This window comes from Cyprinus carpio, chromosome B9 (genome assembly GCF_018340385.1).
Source record: "Cyprinus carpio isolate SPL01 chromosome B9, ASM1834038v1, whole genome shotgun sequence".
Lineage (NCBI taxonomy): Eukaryota > Metazoa > Chordata > Actinopteri > Cypriniformes > Cyprinidae > Cyprinus > Cyprinus carpio.
The window spans coordinates 12,136,464-12,164,203 of NC_056605.1; the positions used below are offsets into that span (position 1 = coordinate 12,136,464).

At 35.7% G+C, this 27,740-nt stretch overlaps 4 protein-coding genes across 21 annotated transcripts in view; all 4 read right to left on the reverse strand.

Moving 5' to 3' along the window:
- Positions 1–7,758, reverse strand: part of abi2a (abl-interactor 2a) — a 39,520-nt gene extending 31,762 nt beyond the window's left edge. For all 12 annotated transcript variants that reach the window (XM_019110270.2, XM_042730980.1, XM_042730975.1 and 9 more), the window contains exon 1: positions 7,620–7,758. In XM_019110270.2, coding sequence (XP_018965815.1) covers positions 7,620–7,736 — 117 coding nt within the window. In that variant the 5' untranslated portion in view covers positions 7,737–7,758. The remainder of the gene's footprint in view (positions 1–7,619) is intronic.
- Positions 7,675–14,337, reverse strand: tmem237a (transmembrane protein 237a). 5 transcript variants are annotated; one of them, XR_006155580.1, is made up of 12 exons: positions 14,177–14,337; positions 13,520–13,556; positions 13,251–13,325; positions 12,846–12,965; positions 12,704–12,794; positions 12,429–12,586; positions 11,682–11,799; positions 11,336–11,527; positions 10,615–10,688; positions 10,265–10,352; positions 9,996–10,131; positions 7,675–7,810 (listed from the first exon to the last, which is right to left on the reverse strand). XR_006155580.1 is itself a non-coding variant. In XM_042730983.1 (12 exons), the coding sequence occupies exons 3-12, from the start codon at positions 13,315–13,317 to the stop codon at positions 7,794–7,796; spliced, it is 1,047 nt and encodes a 348-aa protein (XP_042586917.1). In that variant the 5' UTR covers positions 13,318–13,325; positions 13,520–13,556; positions 14,177–14,337; the 3' UTR covers positions 7,675–7,793. The 5 variants fall into 5 exon arrangements, 3 of the variants coding, with proteins under 3 accessions (XP_042586917.1, XP_018966299.1, XP_042586915.1); XM_042730983.1 differs by having other exon boundaries at positions 9,996–10,117; XR_006155579.1 differs by lacking the exon at positions 7,675–7,810 and adding an exon at positions 9,684–9,875.
- Positions 14,338–16,211: 1,874 nt separating this feature from the next.
- On the reverse strand, positions 16,212–27,149 carry LOC109096270 (MAGUK p55 subfamily member 4). Of its 3 annotated transcripts, XM_042730984.1 has the most exons (21): positions 26,744–27,149; positions 25,825–25,915; positions 25,592–25,719; positions 25,387–25,464; positions 24,447–24,530; positions 24,199–24,330; positions 21,660–21,741; positions 20,917–21,002; positions 20,704–20,775; positions 19,796–19,992; positions 19,648–19,706; positions 18,939–18,956; positions 18,499–18,540; positions 18,068–18,088; positions 17,890–17,937; positions 17,638–17,811; positions 17,433–17,513; positions 17,108–17,201; positions 16,884–16,992; positions 16,650–16,784; positions 16,212–16,513 (listed from the first exon to the last, which is right to left on the reverse strand). In XM_042730984.1, exons 2-21 carry the CDS (start codon positions 25,868–25,870, stop codon positions 16,325–16,327), a joined length of 1,875 nt encoding a protein of 624 aa, XP_042586918.1. In that variant the 5' UTR covers positions 25,871–25,915; positions 26,744–27,149; the 3' UTR covers positions 16,212–16,324. The 3 variants fall into 3 exon arrangements, with proteins under 3 accessions (XP_042586918.1, XP_042586919.1, XP_018965449.2); XM_042730985.1 differs by lacking the exons at positions 25,387–25,464; positions 25,592–25,719; XM_019109904.2 differs by lacking the exons at positions 25,825–25,915; positions 26,744–27,149 and having other exon boundaries at positions 25,592–25,818.
- Positions 21,786–24,204, reverse strand: LOC122138459 (uncharacterized protein DDB_G0271670-like). The gene is made up of 2 exons (XM_042730986.1): positions 23,139–24,204; positions 21,786–23,018 (listed from the first exon to the last, which is right to left on the reverse strand). The coding sequence occupies exons 1-2, from the start codon at positions 23,440–23,442 to the stop codon at positions 22,231–22,233; spliced, it is 1,092 nt and encodes a 363-aa protein (XP_042586920.1). The 5' UTR covers positions 23,443–24,204; the 3' UTR covers positions 21,786–22,230.
- Positions 27,150–27,740: the final 591 nt, after the last annotated feature.

Consider the following 27,740-nt stretch of genomic DNA (forward strand, 5'->3'; position numbering starts at 1 on the left):
TGTCTATTAATCTGACCTAGTTGGTCGTCTGGTTTCTCTGGCCTGAGGAGAGGGCAGCACTGCACCATGAAGCTGGAAGACAATTCACAAAAGAAACGCCTGCTTGCCTCTTTTACATCTCACTAAATTCACAAGAAGGGTGAAGAAAAGATTGTGGAGACAGAAAGAACTAACTGCTGAGTCTGGACAAAGCTCCTCCATCTTCTGTGCTGCAATCACTCTCAGATGGTAAATTACTGCACACTAAATTGTGAAATATGGGCCGTGCTGTCCTTTTCCCAAATGGCAACAAACATCTGATTCACACTCTAAATGCCTCACTGCCATTAATGAGGCAATCAAGATGACTAACAACTGAAAAGCATCCCTGAGAAGCCGTTTTAAAAAAAAAGTATATGATAAACAAATTACTCCAGTTTGTGACCACTGCTAAAACAATCCAGTGTGAATCATAATCTGCTCAGAGAGTAATAATTACTTACATAACTATAGCGAATACATGAACACAGCATGAAGACAACAAAAGCTATGACAGGGTGTTTAGAAGCGCAAAATAAAGAGAAAGTTGTGTTTAACCCTCTGGGGTCTGAGGTGAATTTGGGGCCTTTGAGATGTTTTGACATGCCCTGGCATTTGTGCTTATTTCAGCTACATACAATATACTATTGGTCAACGTGTAATTTTTTTTTTGTATTCAGCACAAACTGTGCTACAATAATATGTGAGAAAGACTGATCTACATGTTTGCATTTTTTAGAAAAAAAATTATGCATGGTTAGTAAGTTTTTTTTTTTTTTTAGTAGCTGAAATAAAGCCATAAGACCCATACTGAATAGCTCTGAATAAGACTTTTGAGTAATCAGTCTTTTGTGAAAATGCTGTGAAAATCATTCTGCTTACTCATTCACAGAAAACAATATATTGATTTAAATTTTGTAAGACATGTTTTGTGATAGAAAAGCTGTATGCGAGGGAGTGACGATGGCCATGAATATTTAGTAATACACACCTGAGAGACAAAGGGCCGTCCCCTTATGGCCCATCAGTGTGACAGTGAGGCAGGTAAGACAGAATGTGAGGAGATTGAAAATTGATTTTTTTTTTTAATTATTATTTGTATATTATTTACAACACAGTATAATCAAAACATACATAATGAAGGTCAAAGACACATTATTGTGCACACTGATCTAACCACAGAGATGTGAACAGACTTCTGTTCAACAAGTGAAACAAGTAAACCATACCTGATATTTAAGTGTTTGCAGCTTCTTTCCATGGATTCAAGAAAAAAAGAAAAAAAATCGGTAGTCAAGGAGCTTGTTTTACCATATAATATCAGTGTAATATCAGGGCGATGTATCCCATTTGGAACACACTGTATAAATGGGCCTTTGAATTATTGATTTACCCGATTCGTTCAAAACGCAGATTCATTTAAAAAGTAAACACTGTTGTGTTGCTCAGAGACATACAACAATTCTGCTGTGGCTTTATATGTAATATTTTTATTGGCAAAACTGAGCAAAAACAGACAATATTGAATCTAAAATATAATACCATATTAACTTCTTATTTACTGAACTGTTGTAAAAAATTCACATTTGCACTCATTATATTCAGGACAATCAGCATTCGTGTGACACTGCTCTCACTGCTCGTGTGACAGCACTTATGTTATATAATAAACATGAGGCAAAAACTGATACAGGAGCATTTTTTGCCCCAATATCTTGCATTTTAGGGCCTAACTACAGATAACTACGTAGTAGTTGCACTGCATAATATTTGTCAACTGTCATTATATATATATATTCACATAATGTCCGTCTATGCATTACCGCCAATGTGTGCATTCTCGTTCAAACTCACGGATCAGGACTCGGTATAAGGACTGCCAAAGGCACAAGGTGAGCATAAAAGACGCCTGGGATTGTTTGTGGAACAGTCGAGCGCTGTGTGAGAAGTTTTCACCACACACAACTGAAGCACATGCACGCACACAGACAGCCGCATGTGCGAATACTAAATTGAGCTATCTTCCGCTTTTTTTGTGCATGGATCAATAAATACATAATTATATCAAAATGCGCGTTTTGGTGAATATCCTAGTAAACACAGTCGGTTAGGCATATGTCTTAAAGTTAACAGTTCAGAAAGAAAAGGCATGTGTATATTAAATCCGTGCTTGGTTCTTAAAGTGAAAGCAAACTAATAATAAATCTAATACTGTCAAAGAAAAATACAAGTGCTCACTGCTTCTGACTAAATAACCTTTGTAATATCAAAAATGATTAATCTATATTTAGTTTTAAACAGTGAAGACTATGCAGTTATTTACATTTGATTATTACATTACTGTAGCGTACCTTAAAATTTATTTTAGACTGAGCTGAAAAACCTGAAAAGCAGTTTATTTAACTGTTTTAAAGTTTATTGAAATTGTGTCTTTGTTGTATTGTATTTATTTCCTGCTTTTGCTTATAATTTGGTTACCTGTAGAGTCCAGAGTAGCAACCAAAATCGTTTGTCCAATTGTTTATTTTCTTTATTATATAAAAAAAGAAAAAAGAAAAAAATCTCCCAATTGAGGTACACGATGTGAAAATTTCAGATAAATGTTCATGTTATATATTTTGGTTGCATTTGTGAGTTTAATAAAAATGTAGATGTATAATATCAAAATATCAATATATCAGTTGATATACTTCTGTATCGAATCGAATCGTAATCGTATCGTAGAAATGAGGTATCGGCAAATATCATATCGCTGGGTATGAGAATCGATATCATATCGTATCGTGACGAACAATCCGATTTACACCCCTACAAATAACTTTAATTTGACTGGTTTATCACCTGAGGACTTGTAATATAAAGTACGGGGGGAAAAATGCAAATAAACAAAGCAAATATTGTTTCTCTAATAAGTAGTCACAGAGTTTGCCCTCAAAGAAAAGTGTCCTAGTGCCAGGAGATGAAAGAAACCCACTGCCATCCAGTCCATAAAAGGAGACGCATTCTTCTCCTAGATTCAGTCTGGCATCAACTTCACAAAAAATAATGTCCTGGTCATAGTACATGCAGTTTAACACATACAAACCCATTCTGTGAATAATAACAATTCAATCACACACACTCTGAGAAGATAAATCCGAGGGTTTATCACAGACAGTTTCAACTTGTCCACCCCCACTAAAGAGAGCATGGAGCAGAAAACCACTTTTAGCACCCTTCATTTTGACATGTCTTTCGTTCATTTTCAATTGTCATGCGGCACAGACACCATTTCTGCATCCATCATGTTTACTGTCTAATTACGGCTCCTTCTGGAATGACTTTCCTGCTGCTAGTGAACTCGGCATGATACACTGTACAAAACGCTCTGAGAAAAATAGCACTGAAAATTATGGGCTATTACTGATACATCAATGGCCAGTTTATCATCTACTGAAAAGAGCAGAGTACTAAGGCTGCATGGTTAGGACTGTCATCATTACTGAGACCAAGCACAGTGTATCTGCAGAGTTTTCAATATTAAATTTAAGTCTTTTAAAGACCTACACAAATAAAATTAATATTGTATGTTCATACAGAACAAAACCACACAATCTCAAAATAAATAGGCCTAGTTTATCTTAGATACTTTATTAAACAGGGCTGTGCATCACCAGCAAAGTCACGATATGATACGCATCACGATACAGAGGCTAAGGTACGATAGGTATCACGATACGGGACTGCACTGAATTTCACCTCAGAAGAATTTAGAAGAATTTCGGTGCCGGTACTCAATGGTACCTTTTTTCGGTACTTTACATTCTGTGTAATTATACAAAAACATTTATTTTAGTGAAAAAAAAATAAAAATTTTCCTCAGAAATTCTTGTTTTAATTTTTCGGAAAATCAAATGAAGGCATTAAACATTTATTTTAAATCAATATATATTTATTTAAATCAAAATATTTTACATTCAATATTGTTGCAATGCACAGAATTGTGAGTAACTTGGAAATATGGGCGAGTAACCCAATCTGCTTCAGAACATCTAATAAGTTTTGGAGTCAACAGTACTGTGAGTCACTGTGCTCTTTAGCCTAATAAATCAAGATTTAACACTAATGAGTTTCTCCTAATAAATAAATTCTGTCTTTTGCCAAACCATCTCCTTAGAGGAATATATTAAACTCTATGTCTTCTTAACTTGGAATCGAAGCCAGAAGAAAAGTGTGTGTCACATTATCTCCATGGCTGCCATTAAAACAAACATTCTGGAAGGGCGTCCCCACCTTCCAAGATTCCATCAGGATTCAGAGCGGACCACTCATTTCACATCATCCAAACATGGAACCAATTACAACTGGGACTCTCCTCAGCAAGAGACAATCGAAACAAGCTGGAATGACCTGGAATGGATACAATAGGTCACCAAAAACACACACCTTAAACACGTGAAAAACTGCCCACAGGCTTGTCATCTCCATCTTTCTCTCTATAATCCAAGCACTGACATTTCACAACTAAAGCCAATCGCTGATGTTCACAGACTCAAATCTGACACGCAGGCCTGGAGAGCTTGCTTGAGGGAATGAAAGCAAGCATATGATTTGGCTGATAAACATAAGCAACTGATGTGATGAATCCAAACAGATACTGATATCTCTTTAATTAACAGATCTTATAATCTAAACAAACACATAACCCTGAACTCCTCCTGCCTTCATATCCTTCCTTTCAAGCTCTGGTCCAAAACCTATGAGCTACTTTAGAACAGCATTTTTAGGCATCAAAGGGATGTTCTAGTGGTTGAATGGATCGTGGTTGATCCGTGATCCGTACGGACCAAGCCCCATGGTTCGTCACACATGTGATCTGTGGATTAATTCCAAAATTTAACCATAATAGATGGAAAGTTTATCTTTAAACCATTCCAGAAAAAGAAAAGGACGAAACATATACATATACACATAAAACTATGACAAAATACCGATCTCGACAATCATTCTGGTAAATGCAGTCTGTTATGAATGAGAACAGCTGAAAATGAAATCAGATGTGCTGCTGAAATCGTAAATACCTGCTGCTGTCACGCTCTTCAAACATCAAAACACATTTGACAAAGATGAATCTATATTTAATTTATACAGTGGAGAATATGCAGTGTTATTTTACATTTAATTATTACATTTCTGTACCTCAATACTACCTGTTGTATTTATCTATGCTTGTAATTTGTGTATTTGTTATTTTTACTGGCTGTTCACTTGTCTCTTTAATCATGTTTGAACTTTCTTAGGCTAGTAGTTTTTGCGGTGGTATCAAATAAGAACTTAGCTTTAAGCAATGGAAAGCAAGGTTACGTCAAAATATTTTTTATTTTCTTGCTGATCTGAAAAATGATCCTATCAGTGGCTCAAAAACCATCATATGATCCGACCGAACTGTGAGATTTGTGATCCGTTGAACCCCTAGGACGTTCCCAATGCAAACTGCTCCAAAATGTAACATTGGTTTCAAAGAAGGCAGTCCCACATTGGGAAGTTGTCTGTTTCTTCACTCTGATCTCGAGAAGGCATGGATATTCTTGATATATCACCCAAAAAAGAAAATTCTGTTATCATTTATTTTCCCTCACATTATTGAACATTTACAATTTTGAAGAATGTTGGTATCCAAACAGCTTTTTTTCTATTGACTCTAATTGTAGTTTTGTCCAAACAATGGAAGTCAATGGGAAACCAAACTGTTGGGTTCAGTTTCGATTAATGACTACAACTGACTTGTTACCTGTTGCAAAACCTGATAGGCAGCATTTGAATTAGGCCTGAAGGCTGTACCAATAGGACACAGCAAATTTACACTGCTTACTTAAATGGTTCATTCAAATTCAAGACACCAGGGCATGTATTGTTTACAAAGACAATCCTATAACGCAATGCAATGGTCACAAGTTCTGTCGCAACCAATATAGTTCAATGTAACTTGCGAAACACTTTTGGCAACTGATGCTTTTGGGAAACACCTCCGTCCAGTTACCCCTGTAGGCAGTCTCATTTCATTCACGTCTCTGTTCTAAAAGCCAGTAATCTAAATATTTAAAATGTGGCCTTGGTGCTAAAAAAACATTGCCATGAACTGCTAAGCGAGAGAATGCATGCATCAGTGCTGAGAATCACAAAACTGCTTTTGGCTATTGCAGGATATAAGAGCTTCAGGGATGGGCTTAGCACAGTGGAATGGGTAAGAGAGAATGCATTACGTTTGTCAGAAATATACAGGTTTCTTAAAACTGATGAAACCCATCAAGATTTCTGGGTGATTTCTGTCAGACTGACTGGAAAGTAAGCATGTACAACACAATATATATTTTATTTTAATATGATTTCCCATGCACATACTAAATACTGTGTTAAATATAAACTGCAGTGTGTTATACCATCTTTAAATTAGTGCAGTCAAACAATTAATTGCGATTAATTGCATCCATAATAAAAGTTTGTCTACATAATGTGGTACTGTGTATATTTATTATAAAATAAATCCACACACATACATCTGTTTTAAAAAGTATTTACATGTATATATACACATTTTATTTGTGTATAAATTTATATTATAAATAAAAAAAATATTTCATATATTTTTCTTAAAAAAAAAAATCTTAAAAAATATATTTTAAAATCAAAATATATATATATATATATATATATATATATATATATATATATATATATATATATATATATGCATGTGTTATACACAATAAACATATACAGTACACATACATATATTATGTAAACAAACTTACTTATTATGGATGCCTTAAAGAAGGTGTAATGGTATGCTATTTCTATTTAATTTAACATATGTGCTTTATATTAACCATTAGTCACCCTGATAAAATATTGGCATCATCCATAAACAACAACAAAAAAACTATACCACTAAGGGTAGCCCACTAAAACTGACTCTACATTCATTTTAGTACATAAACATTAACATTTAATTCACCAATACAGATATCACTAGAGTGAGCCAATAAATATTAAATAAGAATTTTGAAGAATTCCTGATCACGACTGACATTAGTGTTCAAGCACAATTCAAATCCCTAAAGTGATTTACAATTCACAGAAAATCTGAGTTAAATGACAAAACATCAGTACGAAGACTTCCAAGGAGCCTCTAGCAGTCTGTCAGATTTCTCCTGCACTTGTTCGCTATGATCACGAGTCACTTTCTATAAATATGTAAAACAAACGATGAGTTGATTTGAAGTGCATTATCAGATGTGGAGAAACAGAACAAAGTTTCCCAGCGCGAGACTATCATGTAACGTTAATCACTATTATCGACGCGCTACAATCAGTGCAAATCTGAGCGCATCTCGCGCAAAGTAGTCCTCGCTTAGTTTACAGCCTCACCTAAGAGTGCTATAAACTTTTATGGTTTATCTCAACAAGGGAACGCCGCAGCTGCGTGCATGCATTTAGTAGTTGGTGCTCCGCTTCAACAAATGATCAACAGTCTCCACATAGACACTAACAGCTCCTTCTCCACACATCAACTCCAAAAACACCGCGTATGTGCATCGTTTCGCAACGCTTCGCCCGCTCACCTGTACGTAGTTACTTTCGCAGTAATCGGCGACTCTTTCGAGGTTGGTGAAGCTGTCCAGTAACGCTCTGCGACCCGCTGGGATTTCCTCCTCCAGCAGCATCTGCAGCTCCGCCATCTTTACATCCCTCCACGCGCCCGCCTCGCGCAACCAGCGACAGGAAGTACAGCGGCTTCACCTCCCGCTGAGTTCTGTGGAGAGCCAGGGAAGCGCGTTTACCAATCCTACTATGGTCAAGAGTTTGCGTGTGAAACTTAATGATGTTGCGTATAATATAATATAATATAATATAATATGATATAATATAATATAATATAATATAATATAATATAATATAATATAATATAATATAATTAGCATCTATTCCATAACCATACCATATTCTACATTTAAATATGAAAATATACACTACTGGTTAAAAGTTTGTAATGATTCAGATATATATATATATATATATATATATCTATATATATTATATATATATATATCTATATATATATATATATATATATATATATATATATATATATATATATTTTTTTTTTTTTTTTAAGTCTCTTTTGCTTACCAACACTCTTAAAACATTTATTTTTAAGAGCGATAAAATTGCATTGATCAAAAATATAATAACATCAGCACAGCAGTAGTGTGAAATATTATTACAATATAAAATAACTGTTTTCTACTGTAATTATTTCTGTAATGGCAAAGCTGACCATTACACCAGTCTTCAGTGTCACGTGATCCTTCAGAAATCAATCTACTATGCTGATATTGTGCTCAGTTATCAGTTATTATCAGTGCTCAGTTATTAATTGTTATCATTATAAATGTTGAGAACAGTTTTTGCTGCTTAATATTTTCGTAGAAACTGTGATGAAAGTTTCAGAAGAACATAATCTAATTGAAATATAACTGTTATTGTCATTTTTGAACTAATAAAATAAATGTAAAATCTTACCTCAAACTTTTGAACGGTAGTGTATCTTTGTTTCTACAAAAATATTCAGCAGCAATTTTTTTTTCAGAATTGAAAATAAGAAATGTCCCTTGAGTTTCTTAATATTTTAAAATGTATAGCCTATAAATATAAAATAGTTATTTTAAATTTTAATAATACCTCAGTATGAGATATTAATATTGATCAAATAATTGCACCCTTGGTAAGCATAAGATAAGGCCTAATTCTTTCAAAAACATCAAAACATTTGACGAGTAACGTGTATGAATTAAAAGTTACACAATATTTATATTTCTTTACTTTTTCTGTTTTGCTTGATTTCGATCTAAGCATTACAGTATATGATATAATAACAATGTTTGAAACTGTTAATGAAAGTTAAGTGCTACCTTTATTAAGCTGAACAATAAGCACCAGATAAACAAACCTTTATCACTATGTATTTCTTCCTCTCATTCCTCGTTTTTTTCCTGACAACAATAATGTATAATTAAACAAAATTAATTATCACACATAATATGCGCTGAAAGAATGCATTACTCTTCATCTACCGAAAAGATGCAGTTTTCTGTCTCACATTCCTTTGGAAATTGCGCCCCCTGTGTTGTCATAACGTTACAGTTATCGTCAGGAATTATTTTACTCCTTTAATCTCTAGTTAGAAAGAATAGTATTAAAATTAAATTTGTGCATGCATGCTCTTTAACGATTCGTTTAGTGGTAACGGGGTGTATTTGACATAAAACATTAAGTGATCGCCAGGAGTGTCCTGCATTTATTTGCATTTATTAATTTAGCAAACACTTTTAGTAGCTTCTATCCAAAGCATCTTACAAACTGCAAGTAAAACCTGCAGTATGCCATACAATACTTCTGGTAAAAGTATTTAAACAACATATTTCTAACTGTTGAATAATTATATTATATATTCAGTTCTTATGAATCCACACAGACATGAAAAATCTGTTGTAAAAAAAAAATGTAAGAATTCAACACACCACAAGACTACTTAAATCATACTTCTAAAATACACATGTAGAAGATCAACAAAAAATGTAAACAGGAAATTTGACAAAAAAAGTTTATTTATATGTTTACAGAGTTATTATCTACAGTATATAACAAGCTCAACAACAAAGTAGTATTTAAAATGTTTACTTCAAAACATTTTGCACAAAACGATGTTAACTTCTGATCATTGATAAATGTAAATCAAGTAACAGTGTTTTAGGCTGCCAGCTCATTTTTCTCATCATGACGTGGATACTCCTCCACCTCCATCGCCATTAAAAACTCTGACAATAAAGACAGTAGGCCTACTTATGTTAGGATGTGGACTATAGAGGAATAAGATAAGTGACAATAGACACATGAAGAGGAAAAGACACACTCTCATTCTGTGTAGGTCTGCTTACCTTCAGTGTAGTCCATGTCCGGTCGTGTAGCAACAAACACCCAGGCCAGACCAACCAGAAGAGCTACGACCAGGTTTACCACGATCCAGGGCTGTAGAATCTGATGTTCTGAACCCGGGGGCCTAAACAACAATGACTGCATGGAAGTTTAATGAAGTATTCAACCTTGTGCTACAGATCAGTTTCACTTACTGTACAGAATGGTATGGTGATTGTTGCAATAATGTCTATTATGTTGGATTACATTATGCCAAGCTTGACAAACTCACCAAAGCGTTTCATTGGCTGTGGGGTAGAGATATATGCGATCACTGGTCATCTGCTGGCTCAGAGACAGGATGAGAGCAGCAAAGTATACTAGCACAAAAAACACAGAAGGTTTATATCAAAAAATATCTTTGTGTTGTTAGGAGCAGTGTTATTTTATTCTTGAGTGTTTGTAGTTTTTATTAATATTTTGAATTAGTTTTTACTATTTTTTTATTTTACTCTATGTTGAAGTAATTTTGTTGTGTGTGCTTTGGTCATTATTAGTCATTTAAATGTCTATATAGTTAATTATAATAAGCCTGGTCAGAGGTAAGTGTTGGGTTGATAAAGTTTATTAATTTTCACTCACAGAACGAAGCAAGAGCCGCTGGATCAAGAGTGAGAAATCCTCGAAGAGCCATGGATGCTTTGGCCAGATTCACCCTGATGTAAAGAGGGTACAGATAATTCACCCCGAACACTTATTTAGTCAAATGACAAGAGCCACATTTTCAAACACTCAAATCCAAAAATTGTACAACAGATAGTTCTGCAAAACTCTCTTATCAGTTGTCTTGTAAGGCAGGGATTCAATCTTAGTGCAGATTTTCCCAAACTGGGTTTTGCAAACACATATTGGTTCGTGAGATGAAGAAAACTTGTCATGAAATAAAAACAAATGACTTTAAAATAAAACTGATCAAAATAAAACACTTACTAAATTAAATATTTTCTTTAACTGCATGTTAATGTGACCATTAACTGACATGCAAGAACCAGGTTAAGGCTAGAACAGATAGAGCTGCAGCTACTGGGCTTGCACACATCAATATGGTATATTTTTTGTCACACTGTACAACAATTACTGTTTTTGCATTATTGTAAGGGAAACGTTTAGGGTTGGGATAGGTGTAGACATTAATAAAACACAATCTAATAGGTAGACAATGTCAAAGGGGATCAGCTGACAAAAATGTATGGGGATCCCTGGTGAAAGCATACGATTTTAAATCTCTTGGAGTATGCTTGTGTATTGTTTATACTGTTGTTGCTTATATTGACACTTGTGTTCTTACTATGCGTCCACACACCTGTCAAAGGCAGACACGGTGCTGATGGCCAGCAGGAGGTAGAGCAGAGACTGTGCTGGGTAAGCCAGACTGTGGTACTGCTGGAGAAGGTTAGGGAGAGTGGTCATCTGCTCTCCAGCTAACACATACACAACAATGATATTCCACACCGCATATCCTGCCAGAAACCCATGAGAGAACAGTCCAATGATCCTACACAGAAAACAACAGCAGTTGAGTTCAACACATAACAAGTCAACAAGCTCCAAACAGAAAACCACATGAAAAGGTCACGGTCAGGATGAATACTAGACAAACTCATGAATCCCGTTGATAGGTTGTTAGATCATCTCCCAACCAAACACACCTGAAGCCGCTGTGGACCCTCATGGCGACATCTCGTGTATTCCACATGGGCCGGACTTCCATGTACTCCTCCATATGGTCACGGGATAAATCCAAACGATCAGTCACCTGGAAGTGGCCTGGGTCAGAGGTCAAAGTTTATCCTATTTGAGTGGCTACATTTATATATAATATACTTGTCATAATACTGTATATATACATAAACATATATATATATATATATATATAATATATATATATATATATATATATATATATATATATACATAAACATATATACACTGCATACATGTCTTTGACATAAATCAGATCTATAAATAGAGGATCTGCAATAATACAGAATATGAGATTTTTTTTTGGACATTAAGGGTTTAATAACTAATACACTGGCAACAGTTATAGGGACCAGGGTTTAATAACTAATACATTGGCAATAATTAAAGAGACCAAATCTCACTGTTAAATAGTTGCTTATTAACATGCCTATTATTAACAAATTGGCTGTTTATTAGTACTTATAAAGAACTTATTCTGCATGACCATATTCTACATCACTAATCCGATCCAATTCCTAAACTTAACAACTACCTTACTAACTATTTATAAGTAGCAAGTTATATTTAATGGTTTGTTAATAGCGAGAACTGGACCTTAAAATAAAGTGTGACCAATATATCATTGTTAGCATACAGTATATTTATGTATAATGATAGTATCATTACATGTATGTATCTAAAATGAAACTCACGGTTCTTTTCTACAAACACTTTTCCGATCGGATGACTGTGACCCAGAGGGGCTGAGAACAAAGAGCGCTGAGATATGGGTGCGTGCACATCAGTGATGATGTCATCCTCCTCCACGCTGAGCTCATCATGAGACTGGTTTTCCATCATCTTAGCCTTCTCAAAAAGAAGTGGACATTATTCTCAGTAGAAAAAGTAATACAATCACAGCTTCTATGAAACTACTGTATTTAGATGTATGTACTTTCTCGTCTTTTTCAAAGTTTTTGCTTCTCACCTTTTTCTCTTGCTTTTTCTGGTGACTTCTTCGTCATCTGTATGAGGCTCTTGAACCTCTCCATTTGCAAGGTCTTGTTGTTCACTCTCATCTTTTAAAACATTGAAATGAAATGTGAATATCATTAACATAAATTATTTACCAGTAGTATGTGCCTTCTTTTTCTTCTTCTTCTTCTGTGGTGGATTGTCCTGAGGCTCAGGGGTCAGCGGCTCTCTGCGGCTCTCCAGACCCTCCATTTTTATAGCTGGCTCAGGCCCTGCTGTTGTTTATTGGGGATTATACAAATATAAAAGAGACAAATGCTGAAAGATTCTACATTTTTTATACTTGAAAAAAAGCAATTACAAAATATGTGCAGTAAACAGCAAGCCACTATTCCACTGGCCACCTGCAGAGGTAGCTGTTACACCAATGGACTACACAAGAATGTATTTGTCCAGCAGCAAACACATAAAAATGCACAGATACAATATCACTTTTAAATCTAGATTTAAAAAAAAGTGATCTTGTTAAGATCAAATAAGGCATTTATAAGTGTAATTACCTTGTGGTTCCTCAACTTCATTAATGTCCTTCTTGAGTTTCTTTTTCTTGGGTTTGACACTTGGCATTTTTGTCTCTGTAAAAAGTAGAAATAGGACAGTCAGCTTTGTCTACAGTTTACACTAGTCCTTTATAGTAATTAGATTAGAAATCCAAGTACAATAGAAACTATTACAGGCTCTGGGGTTACTAAGGCTAAGCCAAATAATATAATTGATTTTATTAAAACTTCCTGTTCACGTGTTCAGATGTTCAACAAGGATAACTGACCGCTGGTGTCTTGAAGTCACACACCGGAAAATCAGGACTGAATGGAAACAAAACAAAGAAAATGAGACCCACTTCTTCCAACTGAAGTCAATATGTAGAGTGTTTGTGTGAGCATACAGTGAGCATGTAGCTTTAATTTACTGAGAGACGATTATGAGGCCACTTAGGTAAACAACACTGACTGAACTGCTTCTTTGTGCTTGACTTAAATGCTCACTTTTAACCACTTAGCAAGTCAAAGACAGTAAGCAAAAACACAATCAAAAACATCCAACTATTGTAAACAGAAATTCATAATTAAGCAATTAATAGTACATAAAATGATAGAAAAAAAATGAATTTACTAGTGTGAACTTCAGTGAAAGTCTACCACTTGTACATGACAACAGACCAGTCAACTAACTCTGACAGCTTTATATTGCCATTCAGATGATATAGAGATATAAATATAGGTTACAACTAAATCCTTCACAGCTCGCTCTAATAATTAAAATAAAAATATGTGGAGTTTACACATTATAGGCTAAGGCTCAATACGCACGTGAAATCCAGTGCTCTTTGCCTTTATCTTGACCACATATCAGTCAAAGCGCACGCTGCTTATCTTAAATGACTGATTCTAAGGATCTGCTATAAATCCTGTGTGGCATAATTTACCGTTTGTTTTCTTCCCATTCTTGTCTGGCTGGAGCTGTTGGTGTGAGATGAGTCTTGGCTGTGCCGTGAGGCTGTCTAATCCTGGGCTTAATCCTCACAGACCTGCATCTGCCAAGCAGGGAATTAGTGTGGCATAGATCGGTGTGTGAGGACAGCCTGAGAACCACACACACACACACAACATGGCAAAACCCCTTATCTACACACCATTAACTACAGCTGTTACATCATACACATTTATACTGTAGGCTACGTTTAATCCCCCCCCCCCCCCCCAATAAAAAACACATACATAAACAAAGTGCAAAGATTAAGTACACCCAGTGTTACATTTCAAAACATGTTTAGGTTTATTTTGAAAATGGATTCATTCTCTCTCTCTCTAGATAGACAGACAGACAGACACTGATAGGACTTGCCAACATAGTATGTTAACTTATACAATATGGTGTGACAATATATAAAATGCTTCATGAATTATAGAAAGGGCAGATTCAAAAATGTCTTTAAGATGTCTTTGGCATTTTTTAATGCAAAAATAAATAAAAATAAATAAATATAAAAAACCTTTCCCTCCATCCATAGTTTTGAAGATTAAAAACAGATTTAAACTCAAGCAAGGAAAGATAACCGTTATCACTTTGTCAAAATTATTCAACCCCGTGACCTGCAAGACATTCTGCAAACAATACAAGAAAACAATTCAACCAAAGCATCTGTAATTATAGAACATTTAATGCACATTTGGCTCTAAAAAATTAATGTACAAAATTATTCAACCCCCAAATGACAAATTTTGCAGAGAATCTTAACATGTTAAAATCTAATAAATGTTGCCCTATATCTAATAAAGTGCTCACAAGCCTCTAACACTTCCCCTCATAAATCTTAGCACAGAAGGTTTGGATGTTTACTATTGGATAATTGCCCTGCAGTCCAATGATCATCAGTTTCAGTCTCTGTATTGAAGGCATCACAATATTTTGCCAAAATAGCCTGATATGGTCTTACTAGCCTTGATACTAGCATGGTCTTCTGCTGCTCATAAGCTTTGCATTTTTTTGCCCCAGACATGGGTCCAAAAAGTTCAGTTTGGTCAAATTACTCTATAAAACATTTTTTCCTGTAAAACATTTTTTTCCTGAACTCCACAAATTAATTTTAGCATATTCAAGTCAGCCTTTTATATTATTTGTGAAGAGTGGCATTCGGTAAGGTGTCCTGACATAAAGGCCATGTTTGTATAGTGTTCTTCGATACGCTCCATTGAAATGTGTCTTCATCCTTTCATCAGGTCATCTTGCAAATAAATCTAGGGTTTTTCTCAGTTGCTCTGATCAGACCTTGTATTCCCCTTGATGATGTTGTGCTTTCTCTTTAATGCCATCAGAGTTTTACAACACTTTTTAAACTTATGAGTAAGGCTGACAGTTGTGTCTCCAGGAACTTTTAGACTGATGATACACAGGGCAACTTTTTGAGCAATGCTGCTGTCAACAGGCAAGCAGGTGAGACACAGGGCTCATGATCAACCTAAAGTATCCAGATAGAAAATTGTTATCCATTCTCAATGGGAAAGCGCCCAAGCAATGTTGCTCAAAAAAAGCTGCCCGGCAAAATTGCTTAAAAATTTGCCCCGTGTATCATCAGCCTTAGTGACTTGAAAATCATCTTGCAGCCTTTTGTAATGATGATTGACTTGGCCATATTTGCAACTCAACTTCAGCACATGCATGGACTAAATTCATATGGAACTCAAAAAAATTACAATATACTGTATATTGACATCTTACACGTGTAATATGCCACATTTACATTTCATTTAGCAGACACAACAATTGCTTCTACACTAGTGTAAACATAGTTGAAATCACCAGAAATAAAGCTATAGATCTCATAAGACATTAGTGAAGACCCTCCAGGCCTAAATTTGCGTTTACATTATAAGTACCATGTACTTGTACTGCATGTCAAATGATAATCTAAACAATTGCTGATGACAAAGTAATTGCACAAATAAGATTTTACTCAGGGGTTAATTTTTTCTAAACTACAAACAAAGGCATTTGTTTATTCACAATTCAGTTCTTTTACATTAATTACAACCATTCAAAAATTCCATTGTTTGTTCTTATGCATGTCTGTGCATCATGGATGATCAGGAGCAAACCAGCTGGCAGGAATCCACTGTGGTTCTTCTTGAGCATGTTGTATAGCCGTGAACAGATCCATGCATGAATCTTGCAGATCATCGTTCACAATCACACAGTCAAAGTACTGGCGATACTTGGCCTCCATAGTCCTGCTTGCTTCCTCAATCTCTTCAAAGTCTTTATCCTGAGAAAACCAGTGGGACAGTGTTACATGTCATAACCAGAATTCATGAACACACTCTTTACTTATGTTCATAGCAGCTAATCAATCTGTTATCAGAAACAAATGATCTACAAGAAATATCAAATACATATCTTACATAAAAGTATCTCTTGATGTATCTATTGGAAAGAAAATGTGGGTCTTTTCTTGTTTGCTTCATGCGGGCAGGAGATGGAGGCCGTACATATATGATGTAGGGCTTCAGTTTCTTGGTTCTGACTGAATGAATGCACTGGAATAAACAGATATGTGAATGTGCATCACTGTTTACAACCAAACTAATGATAAAAACATAAGAAGTGTGCTTTTGATAAACATAAATGACACCTACATGAGGTTCAAGGTCAATAACACATATTTTTCCACTGTCCAAAACATCCTGGAATGAGTCTAAGCTGGTGCCATACATATGTCCATTATGCTCGCCATACTCAAGAAATCTGGACATTGTTAAAAACACAAAAAAAACACCCCAGAGTAAGCTGAATCACAAGAACAGACTGTCAACTATATATATATTTTTTTTACATATTTAAACATAAGCAATAAGATTACTTGTGATTAACCACCATGTACGCGAACACTTCCTTGGTTACAAAGTGATATTCACGCCCATTCTTCTCACCCATTTTCTGGGACCGTGTTGTGTCTTGAGCAAAACAAGAGACGACTTATTACATCAGACCATTTTGTTAAATAATAAAAAAAAAGATGCTGTAAGCAATTTCAGATATTTTGTTAACTTCAAACACACAGCCTCTCTTTAAAATCCAGCCCTCCAACATCTGAGGGTAGTCAGGACATTTTTTCCTTATATTTTAAAAAACTAGCTTAAAGACCATTTAAGTCAGAGGTTAAAGGGATCAAATGGACCACATACGAGATATTGGTCCCTGGTATGTATTAGGGTTGATTTTGATTAGCCTCCTGCGCAGTTCATTTACACCAACTCCTGATGGACCTGTGAAAAACATGGAAAAGCATTAAGCCTTTAATAGGACAAATTTAAAACAGCCAAAAAGACAAATGATAGTTATTGTCTGTTCATGTATGGATAAGATAACCTTGCACAAAGAGGACCATACCAATGAGCACAATGAGACGGGGGGGATCGTCTATGTGGCGCTGGTAGTGGACCACCTCTTCATAAAGGGTGGCTGAGGTGTTATGGCAGCTGCTGACACCACAGGAATAACATGATGGTTTTCGCTTACTGTATGATTTCCTCCTCCATACACGCAGACTGTGTCGGAACCCCGCTGATTCAAACAATTCAACAATTTACTTTTCATTTAGGTGTTGAGCCAAAATTGACATCTGTAATTCAGATTTCATACCTATATATAATCCCTGCATATGTTCACCATTCTCACCCTCCTCTGACACTGGGCAAAACAAAGAATTATAGACCACTGACAAAAGTTTTAATAACATATCAGCGAATCTACAGTACATAATATCTAAAGGATTCTCTCATTCCATAAAATGCTTTTTCCTCAGAAAAGACTTACCTACCGAACTCAAAATCTTCTTCATCTGTAAGAATAAAAAAAATAATTAAACCGTGTTAAATTTTCCGACAACCTATACTATTACTATGAAAGGCTGTTTCCATTATATTTCTTGCAATTTACAATTTATGTTACAATTTTGATTTGACATTTCACAATTCTTACTTGTTTTCTCACAGAGTTGTGAGTTTATATCTTGCAATTAAGAGTTTCTTTCTCAGAGCTGTAATTTAAATGCCATGTTGTGAGACAAAAATCTAATTTCTGAGAAAAAAAAATCAGAATTGTGAATTCAAAATGGCTAAATATAAACTCAGAGAAGTCAGAATTGTTAGATTAGAAGTTGCTATTTTTTATTCCGTGCAGAAACAGGCTTTCATATATTACCACAAAGAAGTTAAATAAATGAAGATATGGATTCAGTGGGATAATCACCTGTTTCAATGCATTTGTTCTCATCTGTTATCTCCTCTTCTCCTTCAGAACAAAGAGTTACACTCAACACACTACACAACTAATACAAATGTTTTATACATGTTCTTAAACAAAATCAACATGAAATCAAAATTGTCTCTGTTTAGCTCATACACACCCAATTCTTAAAATTCAATTCTAACCAATTCCTTATAGATAAAAACAAGTTTCATATATTTTTTTCGTGTTGAAAATTCTGTTTAGCAGAAACAAATCACATGAAACACTAAACAGATCTCAATAGTGAAGATTTTATGAAAGCTATACCTGTGATGTGCCATATTTCAAAGAGCATAAAATATATTAAATGTTAAATACTAAAAACACGTTAGTCATAAATTTAAACATACTATAAACATAAGCTAACAAAAAATACAGGAAAAGCCAAAAAAGATACATACCAACTTCTGTTGCACTTACTTTACATACCAAAGCAAAGAAAATGACAAAGAATTAGCCTAGTAATAAATAAAGATATTATATATTAATCATATTAATGCAACATTGTGGGTAATCAAATGAACAGACTGCAATTAGCAAATCATAAGCAGCATTCTTTGTACAACTTAATACATGTGTAAAGATGAATTTTTCAATAAAGATAACTCTCTCTGACCTTGAGATAATATAAATGAGCTCTTTCTGCTACTGTGATAAAAAAAAAATGTTTAAAACATAATTTATCATGAGCTACACGATTGTGGTTATTAAGTCTTATATAGTTTTAACTTCTCCATCCTTCAATAACAGCCTCAATGCAAAGCCTGCAGTACACTGAGCAGTCCGTCCTGAAATGAGCTTGAAGAGTTCAGGGACCTTGCTCCTAATTCCTCAGAGGGATATGCAGAAGAATCATCTGGTGTTTAGAAATAACTGTATCTATTCTTCTTTCACCTTAACGGTTGAGCGCAAAGTGGACAGGACTAGTCAATCAGTCATGAAGGAAGGATCATGCCAAGAACAGCTCACTTTCAAGCTTCTTTAAAGTAATTAGATCAGGGTAGAGAGAGGACAGGGTTAAGAGGCTTATGATGCCAACAAACATCTTAAAGAGTGCACAGAAGTTCAAACATCTGTGTGTGTATGTGTCTGTGTGTGTTATTAACGTACAGGGTCTGATGCAGGTGTGAGCCTGATAAGGTTGAGACCACCACAACTCCCTTTGCTTACTGCAAAACATGAAAATAAATATCAGTTTTGCTCACAAATTTATCAATGACATAATTTTGAAAGAACTTAAGCACAATTCAAAACTGACTATCTGAACTGGTTAGTGGAGGGGATGAGGCCACAGCACAATGAGGCACTGTGGAGTTTCCTGGCTTGCCACCATCGGATGTCCCTCTGGTCGACAATCTTCAGCAAGTCTCCTTTACTGAACGCCATGCCTGCATCTGGGCAGGGGATCGCAGGGTCCTGCAGAGGACTGTAATCCACCATGGCTCTCACATACAGCTAATGGGAGACAAGAGACAAACAATTAAAGGGATAGTTCACCCAAAAGTTTAAATTCTGTAATTAATTACTCACATGCATGTCGTTCCACACTGGAAGACCGCGTTCATCCTCGGAACACAATTTTTTTTTTTTATGAAATCCGAGAGCTTTCTGACCCTGCATAGATAGCAATGCAGCTTAAAAGTTCAAGGCCCAAAAAAGATAGTAATGACACTGATAAAATAGTCCATGTAACACTGTGTCGAAGACCGACACAGAGGAGAAGAAATATAATTGTTGAATAAAGTCTTTATTTTTGTTTTGTTTTTTGCACACAAAAAGTATTCTCATAGCTTCATAAAATTAGAGCTGGACCACTGATGCCACATGGGCCTTGAACGTATCAGCTGCGTTGCTGTCTATGCAGGGTCAGAAAGCTCTTAGCTTTCATCAAAGATATCTTAATTTGTATTCAGAAGATGAATTATGGTCTTACAGGTTTGGAACGACATGAGGGTGAGTAATTAATGATAGAATTTATATTTTCGGGAGAATTATCCCTTTAACGATAACTTTTTTAACCTTTTTAACAAGTCTTTATTTTAACACAGAAATGAACTATATATAGTGAGCATTTATATTTGTAGAATATTCAAAATATATTTATTAATTATAATGCTAGCATGTTGCAGAGTTTATATTTAATCAAGATATTTACAGTGCACTTACAGCTGGTTGGCTCTTGGTGGTTTGTGGTGTATTAGGGATCACTTTAAAAAGAATATTTCCTTGAGATTGTACCTATAAAATGTAGGACACTGCATGAATGGATACAGTCATTATAAGAGTAGGGAATGGCTTGAAAGTCTTTGATTTTATGTAATGGGAAGGGAGTGGGGAAGAATATAAGAAGCACAAAATAGGTTTTTATCTTGACTTTACAAGCATCTGAATGACATGCTCGGGCTGCAGTCCCCGCACTTTCTGTCCATTCACTTCCACCAGCTTGTCACCAGGATAAAGAAGTCCTAGAAGACATGCACACACACACACACACACACACACACACACACATAAAAGACTACTACTATTAGTCTATTACTTTTAAAAAACATGAAAATGATCACTCTACTATTTGATGGTAACGGCTAAGAAATACACTTAACCTGCAAAGTCTGCATGAAATCTATTTTCTAAATGCATTTTATTGATCTTATTTTGAAAGAATCATCCATGCATTTTTTTTTTTTTGACCTCATAGTTCTTAATATGTCATAATTAATTTTTTCAGTGAAAGAACAGACGTCTCTATGGTGACATATGTTGGACTTCTTTAAACCCCACCTCTTTCTTACAATCGACATCCACAACTGATGTTCCGTTGTTCTATCTATGTTCTATATTCTATGTTCTATGTTCAATTGTTCTATCAACAATCGATGGATCAAACCACGATAACCTTTTTCATGGTTACATCGTACATCACAGTTCAGAAGAAATGATCTGGTGCTACTTCTGTTTCAACTTTTAACTTTTTGCATCAGTTTATTTACATGATTAAACCAATCAGAATCTTTGATAAGTATGAGCTCAAAGAACAAAAAGTATCTGAATAAATTAAATTAATGATAAATGAACGAATGAATGAATGCAAAAATAAATTTATATATCAACAGGTTACTCACCGCTGCGATCTGCCAGCCCTCCATGTATCACCCTTGCAATAAAGAAATTCCCTGTTTTTTCATTCTTCCTAATAGTTGCCCCCTAAAAATGGGAAAACAGACAAAAATGGTCAACTAGTTGGTTGTCCATTACAACAGGCGACACATGATGAAATTTTAGGAGGACAGACACTGTGGTAATGTGACTGTGGAATCCAGTCAACATGCCTGACTTGACCTAAACTAAAAGTGTGACGAAGGTCAAAGAGGAACTTGTGGGAAAGACACATAGCGTTGATGAAAGAGCTTCACATGAAGAATGTAGAATGTTGAATTAAGTGTTTTTATTTAAAAGCAAGGAAATGTTTTACTTTTGAACAATGTTAACAAGCACAAATCAAATGAAACGTCCCATGAATCTTGAGTGTGGATGGGATGAACGAGATACAATTAAGAAAAAGATCAAGTAATTGCCTGCTTGTTGGGTAGTTCCATTGTAGAGAACAACTTCATCGCAGCATTCGGTAAAAACAAAACCAGCAATTTCAGCAAAGAGTAAAGTGAAGAGAGAGAAGTGGGAACACAGTCACTCTTATTTCCTCATCTTTGACTTTTTCCTCTTGCTAGGGAGGCACAGTATTGTATTACAGTCATCGTTAGGAGTGGAGGCCATCAAACCATTTGATAGGGAAGTCTGTCCAGTTTTACTTCCTGGTGTTACAGACCTCTTTCCAGTCTGGCCTGATGAAGACTTGCAGGGGTTGCATTTTGTTGCTACATAAGGAACATCTGTGTTACAGTTTAGAGAAGAGGAGGAAAACGACGATGCAGTTGAGGATGAAGATGATGATGAGGAGGAGGAGGACAAAACACTTGGAGCGTTGGCTGGTGCAATCGGCTGGCCAGGCAAGTTGGGCCCGCTTGCCATTTTTGAGACGTGTTGGGGTCTGGAAGTCACTTCTGGAGACTTGCTGGCAATAATAAGACCCTTCAGTTTGTCCACCACTTCCACCAACAGACTCAATGCCTTGGCGTTTTCCTCCACACTGTCTGTCATTCTCTCTGTTACATCTACCATCTTCTGCTTGAGATCTTGAGCTTCGCTGATGCTCTGGTCCATACTACTGGCAACGGTATGGACAGCTGACCTCAGCTCATCCAGGCTGTGTTGCTTCGTGAACACCAGAGCTGGATGAGAAGAGCAGGTGGCACCTATAGTGTGGTGCCGCTGAAGCAGAGGGCTGGAGGGGGCTGTCTGCGAATGGGGGCCACATCCAGGTGGGCAGTATGAGTGTGGGTAGGCTAGAGATGACGTGCTGCAAGCAGTGCATGTACGGTGTTGATCTTTGACTATGGTTTTTAAACCATCTGCACAGTTCTCTTTAAGTTATGAAGGACAAAACAGGATAGATTAGTTTGGTTTCACAATTAAACACAGTAAGACAGTGTTTGGCCTTGTCAGGCCAACAGTAGATGTCTTTGGGACAGGATGAGCCTTACCCATAACCACAGAGTCATAAACATTCGAAGCTGAGAGGTTCAGACCTCCTCCGGAGAGATAGGCAGTTTGGCAGCACAGGTTGCAGCTTGCAGTGGACTGATACCTGGGCAGTGAGTGCGGCTGTCCGGAGGACAGCAGACCGGTGGAAGATGACAGACCGTCTGCAGACCCCAGGAGACTCTGTTCCCCTGAGCCAAAACGTCTGGCTAAAGCCAGTTTCTCCACTGTGAGTTGCCTAAGGCTGTTCCAGTAACTGGGCTTTCCCTCTTTGACACACTTATAATTAGAAAACATGATGAGCATGCTAACCAACAAACATTAAACCAAGACAAATCTTGGGGATCTTACAATATGGCAAAACAATAAGACAAGTAAAAGCACATTCAGTGGCAATGACAAAATGATCTGTCTTTACTGGGATGGAACTGGATATGGGCCAAAACAGTAAGTTCTCTCTCTGAAGGGAATTATTTTGTGATAACAACCTTCTGGATTTACATTTTTCCGCTTATTATGTTTCTCTCTGCCAAAAAGGTAAATAACTAGACAAAAGTATTGATTTGAGTTAAAGCTTCAGTTAAGAAAAAGATGAACAAACGAGATGTTACTCTTGATATGTTCTTCATTATGGTTTGGTTTAGCGTTAGTTGCATAAAATTATTTATACATCATGTAACATATAACATGGAGACTGTAAAATAAAGTGTTACCCTTTTTCATTTCACTGTAACATCCATCTAGGAATAAACAGCATTGTAGATTATAACACAGCACCATGATCATAAGAATGAACACTGAAGTGCAAAACCAGCGGTAGGATCAGTGGGATTTGTATTTATGTACTAAAATAAGACTCAAACATCTGATTTCAATAGGTTTTAAAACCTGTTATTATGTAACCATACAGATCTTACCATAGATGAGAAAAAATATTTTATGCCATATATGCTTTACATGATATTGCACTGTAGTGCAACGAGGGACATTTAAGTGGGATTACAGCTAAGCTGTTCAGTAACAAATCTAAAATTGTGGTGCTATGTATGATTTAATGCTTACCAGAGGCTGTTTATTCTTCACAAGGCAAACAATCCTCATGGCCTCCTCATTGTCAGGCAGTTTGTCAGGAAGAGGCGGCAGCACTGGACCATAGTCCCTCTGGGCCACAGAATCATGAGCAGAGAGCAAAGCCTGGGGAGAAATACATAATAAAAGATCAGAAAGACTGACCTAAAGTTAATTAACATAAATGCACCATAATCAAATTGTTATAATAGCAATAAATGCAAACCAAATTAGACTCTAACCTGCATATGAGGGCATTTCAGCAGAATATAAAGTTCTTGTGCCTCAGAGGAGGGAGCAGCTAGTCCTCGCACACTGGCCATAATCTGTGGGACAGCAGAAGACCAATGAAAAAAAGAAAATAGAGGCTGATTGGATTACTTCACCTGGAAATTAAAATATTTTAATCATTTACTCATCCTTACAGTATGCATGACTTTAGAAGACTTATAATATACTATAGCACTCAAATCATGATTTACTCACCCTCATGTGTAGTTTTAGTAGACTTGGAATATATGGTTTCACAATTAATTATACACTGTAAAACCAGATGAATTAAGGTAATTCAAACCATTCGAGAAAAACCGCAATTGCTTTAAATGTTCACTGTACTTGTAACAATTGTTTTAAATTGATTTAAACTTTGAATGTTTTAAATGGTTTGTGAGTCCATAAAATAAATACATTTAAAATACTTTGTGGGGCTGAAACTTAACTGAACTGCACAAAAAAAAAAATCGATACAGTTAGCAATAGCACAAATACGTTAATATAATTCTAAAGATTATCACTGTAATGCAGTGTGTAGTTATTCCTTTTTAAATTAACTTTCTTAATGTGCAAAAACACAAAACAACACTAAATTTTAACATTTATTCTCCTTTAACAGTCTGAAGCAAGGAATGATGGGAAAATGAACTCTGCTGAAAATCAATCATTTCCAGGTCTGCTTAATATAATCAGTGAGTTCACATAACTTTTCACTTTTAAATACACTGAACTTCCTGTAGTCTTTGACTAACATGAACATGTTTTATTGATTAAATTTGACTGTTTTGTGGCATTATATATGACATGAGAGTTTCACATGATTGATGACTGAAGGAAGAATCATAGATTTTGACATCTTTGTAAATTAGCCCTTCAAAGCAAAGTCAGTAATACAATGCATTGACTGACCTCCTGAGATAGTCTCGAGGAATACGACAGGTACGGGCTTGGGGCATCCCGACTGTGCTGCACCAGAGACTCATATACCTATAGAAAATATCAAATCCTTCATGTGCAAGACAGCTGCAAATTCTTCAAACACAGAGTCCAATGATCTGCCCTGGGATAATGTCAAAACTGGATAGTCATAGGTGTAAGTATTGAATGAGCATACCCTGAGAAGAGAGTAAAGCCAAGGAGCACTGAGGAGACTGTACAGAAGATCAGCACCGTTAACCTCTCTGTCTATGGACAGTCTCACTTCCTCTACCACTTCTGTCAAGATCTGAGCCAAACCTACATCTGTGAAAGAGAATATGACTCTTTTCTGTAGCATTTGTTTTGCTGGTTTACCTTTGTGCATGTCAAGGTACAACATCACTGTTCTGTGTATTTGCAAAGACGCACCATTATCATCATGTCCAGGTTGCATCACTGGATCCTCCTCCTCCATTGATTGCCGCTGGACAAATTTCTCTGTTCATCAGATCACTGCAGTCTTATAAAACAAATCAATGTTACGAGTACAAAGGTGCAACCTACATTTCTGCTGTAGAATTAGAAATTATAATTGCAAAACTGGCAGAACCATTGCAGGTTTAGTTGGCTACAGTGTTTTAAAGAAACAAGAATGTTTGCTCTAAAGAAAAAAAAAACAACAACTTCAGCTTCAAATGGTGATTTTGATTCCGTATTCCTAACATTTTCAAGTGCCTCTAACTGAAAAAATTACCCAATGTACTAGAAAATTAATTAAATAGCCTAATGAGAAGCAAGGATTATTTAAGAAAAAATAATTCTGGAATAAATATTTCACCTGCTGTAAAACAAAGCAATGTCAAGAACAAGAACACAATTTGCATTTCTGCTGCAGAATCATAAATTATGAATTATGAGTGCAAAATTGGCAGGAACGTTACAGAGTTAGCAGATTAAAGTACAAACTATAATAGCTTTTACTTGTCATTTTAATGAATGATTACTATAACATTTAAGTGTCTCAAACTGAAAAAAATACCCATTATAAACGTATTAAAATACATAAATTAGAATAAAAAAGTTCAATTAAATTAAATTAAAAATAACCTATTTACTTTATGGCCTTTATTCTGGAGATATGTTGGATATAATAATATAATGGTCAGTGTCTTTTGTTAGAAAGATTGTCTACAATACAATTAAAACATCTCAAATGGAAGTCATCGGGAAACTTAGGTGTTTTATCCATTTTAAGAATGAAATTACACATCGATTGCAATCTCTGAACTCTGTTACAAAAGCAGGTCAAGAGGCCGTCATGAAGATAAGATTATGATGCTACACTTACCTTCTTACTCGCCTGCCACTGTTTTCCTCCAAACCAAACCAAACTGACGCTTCTTCATCCTACGTTTAGACCAGGTAGCTGTGGAGCATCTTGTCAGTTTAGCTTTATATTAAGGCGATCTTCTGCTTCTGGCCGGACAACATGCATGTTATTTTACTATAAAATGTCTCTGGAAACTCAGATTGTAATCCTTTTCTATCCCACTTAATCCTGCGAGGGGCCGGCCTCTCCATGTGAGCACTTCCATAGGACGGCCTGCCACTCAAAGCTTCTTACCTCCTCCTGCTTTTAGAGCTCCACAGACACACTCACACAACACTGCCCTACCAACGTTACAGATAAAATGGAAAATAAGAATCATAAAAAACATCACATAAATCCAAAAGACTCCGCTGGTGCCACAGACTTTCTCCTGACATTATATTTATACAATAGACAAAGAAAAAAACACAATGCCAGTCGACTTAACAACTTAATAACAAGTGCAATTAAATGAATAGACACTAAATAGACAGAAAAAGCATTTAATGAGGCACTGAGCATTATTTTAAAGGAATAGTTCATCCAGAAATTTTAATTTGCTGAAAATTTACTCACTCTCAGGCCATCCCAGATGAAGATGAGTTTATTTCTTCATCCAAAAAGATTTGAAGAAATGTAGCACTACATCACTTGCTCACCATTTGATTCTATGCAGTGAATGGGCGCCATCAGAATGAGAGCATAAACAGCTGATAAAAACATCACAATACAGTGTCACAAAAGTCTAATACATGTTTCTAACAAACAAATCAATCATTAAGGTGTTTTTAACTTCAAACTGCTGCTTCCAGCTAAACCATAATCTAACCATTCTTCTGAAAAAGTTGTCTCATCTGAATTAGGAGAGAAATACACAAAGATCAAGAACTCTTTACAGGCAAAAACACTCTAAAATAGTTCTAAACAAATATGTTGGAGTGTTTTGATGTGAGAGGACAACGGGGATGGACTTTTT

Bases quoted from the DNA above. Each gene is read 5' to 3' on its own strand.
- tmem237a (XM_019110754.2), bottom strand. From the start codon at position 13,317: ATGCCAAGTGTCAAACCCAAGAAAAAGAAACTCAAGAAGGACATTAAT. The intron at 11,800-12,428 runs GTGAGTTTCATT...CCTCTGACCCAG, and splicing joins AGTGTTTGTAGAAAAGAACC to GCCACTTCCAGGTGACTGAT. The intron at 11,528-11,681 runs GTGTGTTTGGTT...TTTTCTGTGTAG, and splicing joins AGGGTCCACAGCGGCTTCAG to GATCATTGGACTGTTCTCTC.
- LOC122138459 (XM_042730986.1), bottom strand. From the start codon at position 23,442: ATGCTCATCATGTTTTCTAATTATAAGTGTGTCAAAGAGGGAAAGCCC. The intron at 23,019-23,138 runs GTAAGGCTCATC...CATAACTTAAAG, and splicing joins TTATGACTCTGTGGTTATGG to AGAACTGTGCAGATGGTTTA.
- LOC109096270 (XM_019109904.2), bottom strand. From the start codon at position 25,795: ATGTTGTACCTTGACATGCACAAAGGTAAACCAGCAAAACAAATGCTA. The intron at 24,531-25,386 runs GTCAGTCAATGC...GCTGTCCCACAG, and splicing joins CCTCGAGACTATCTCAGGAG to ATTATGGCCAGTGTGCGAGG. The intron at 18,089-18,498 runs GTGATTATCCCA...TTATTCTTACAG, and splicing joins GAACAAATGCATTGAAACAG to ATGAAGAAGATTTTGAGTTC.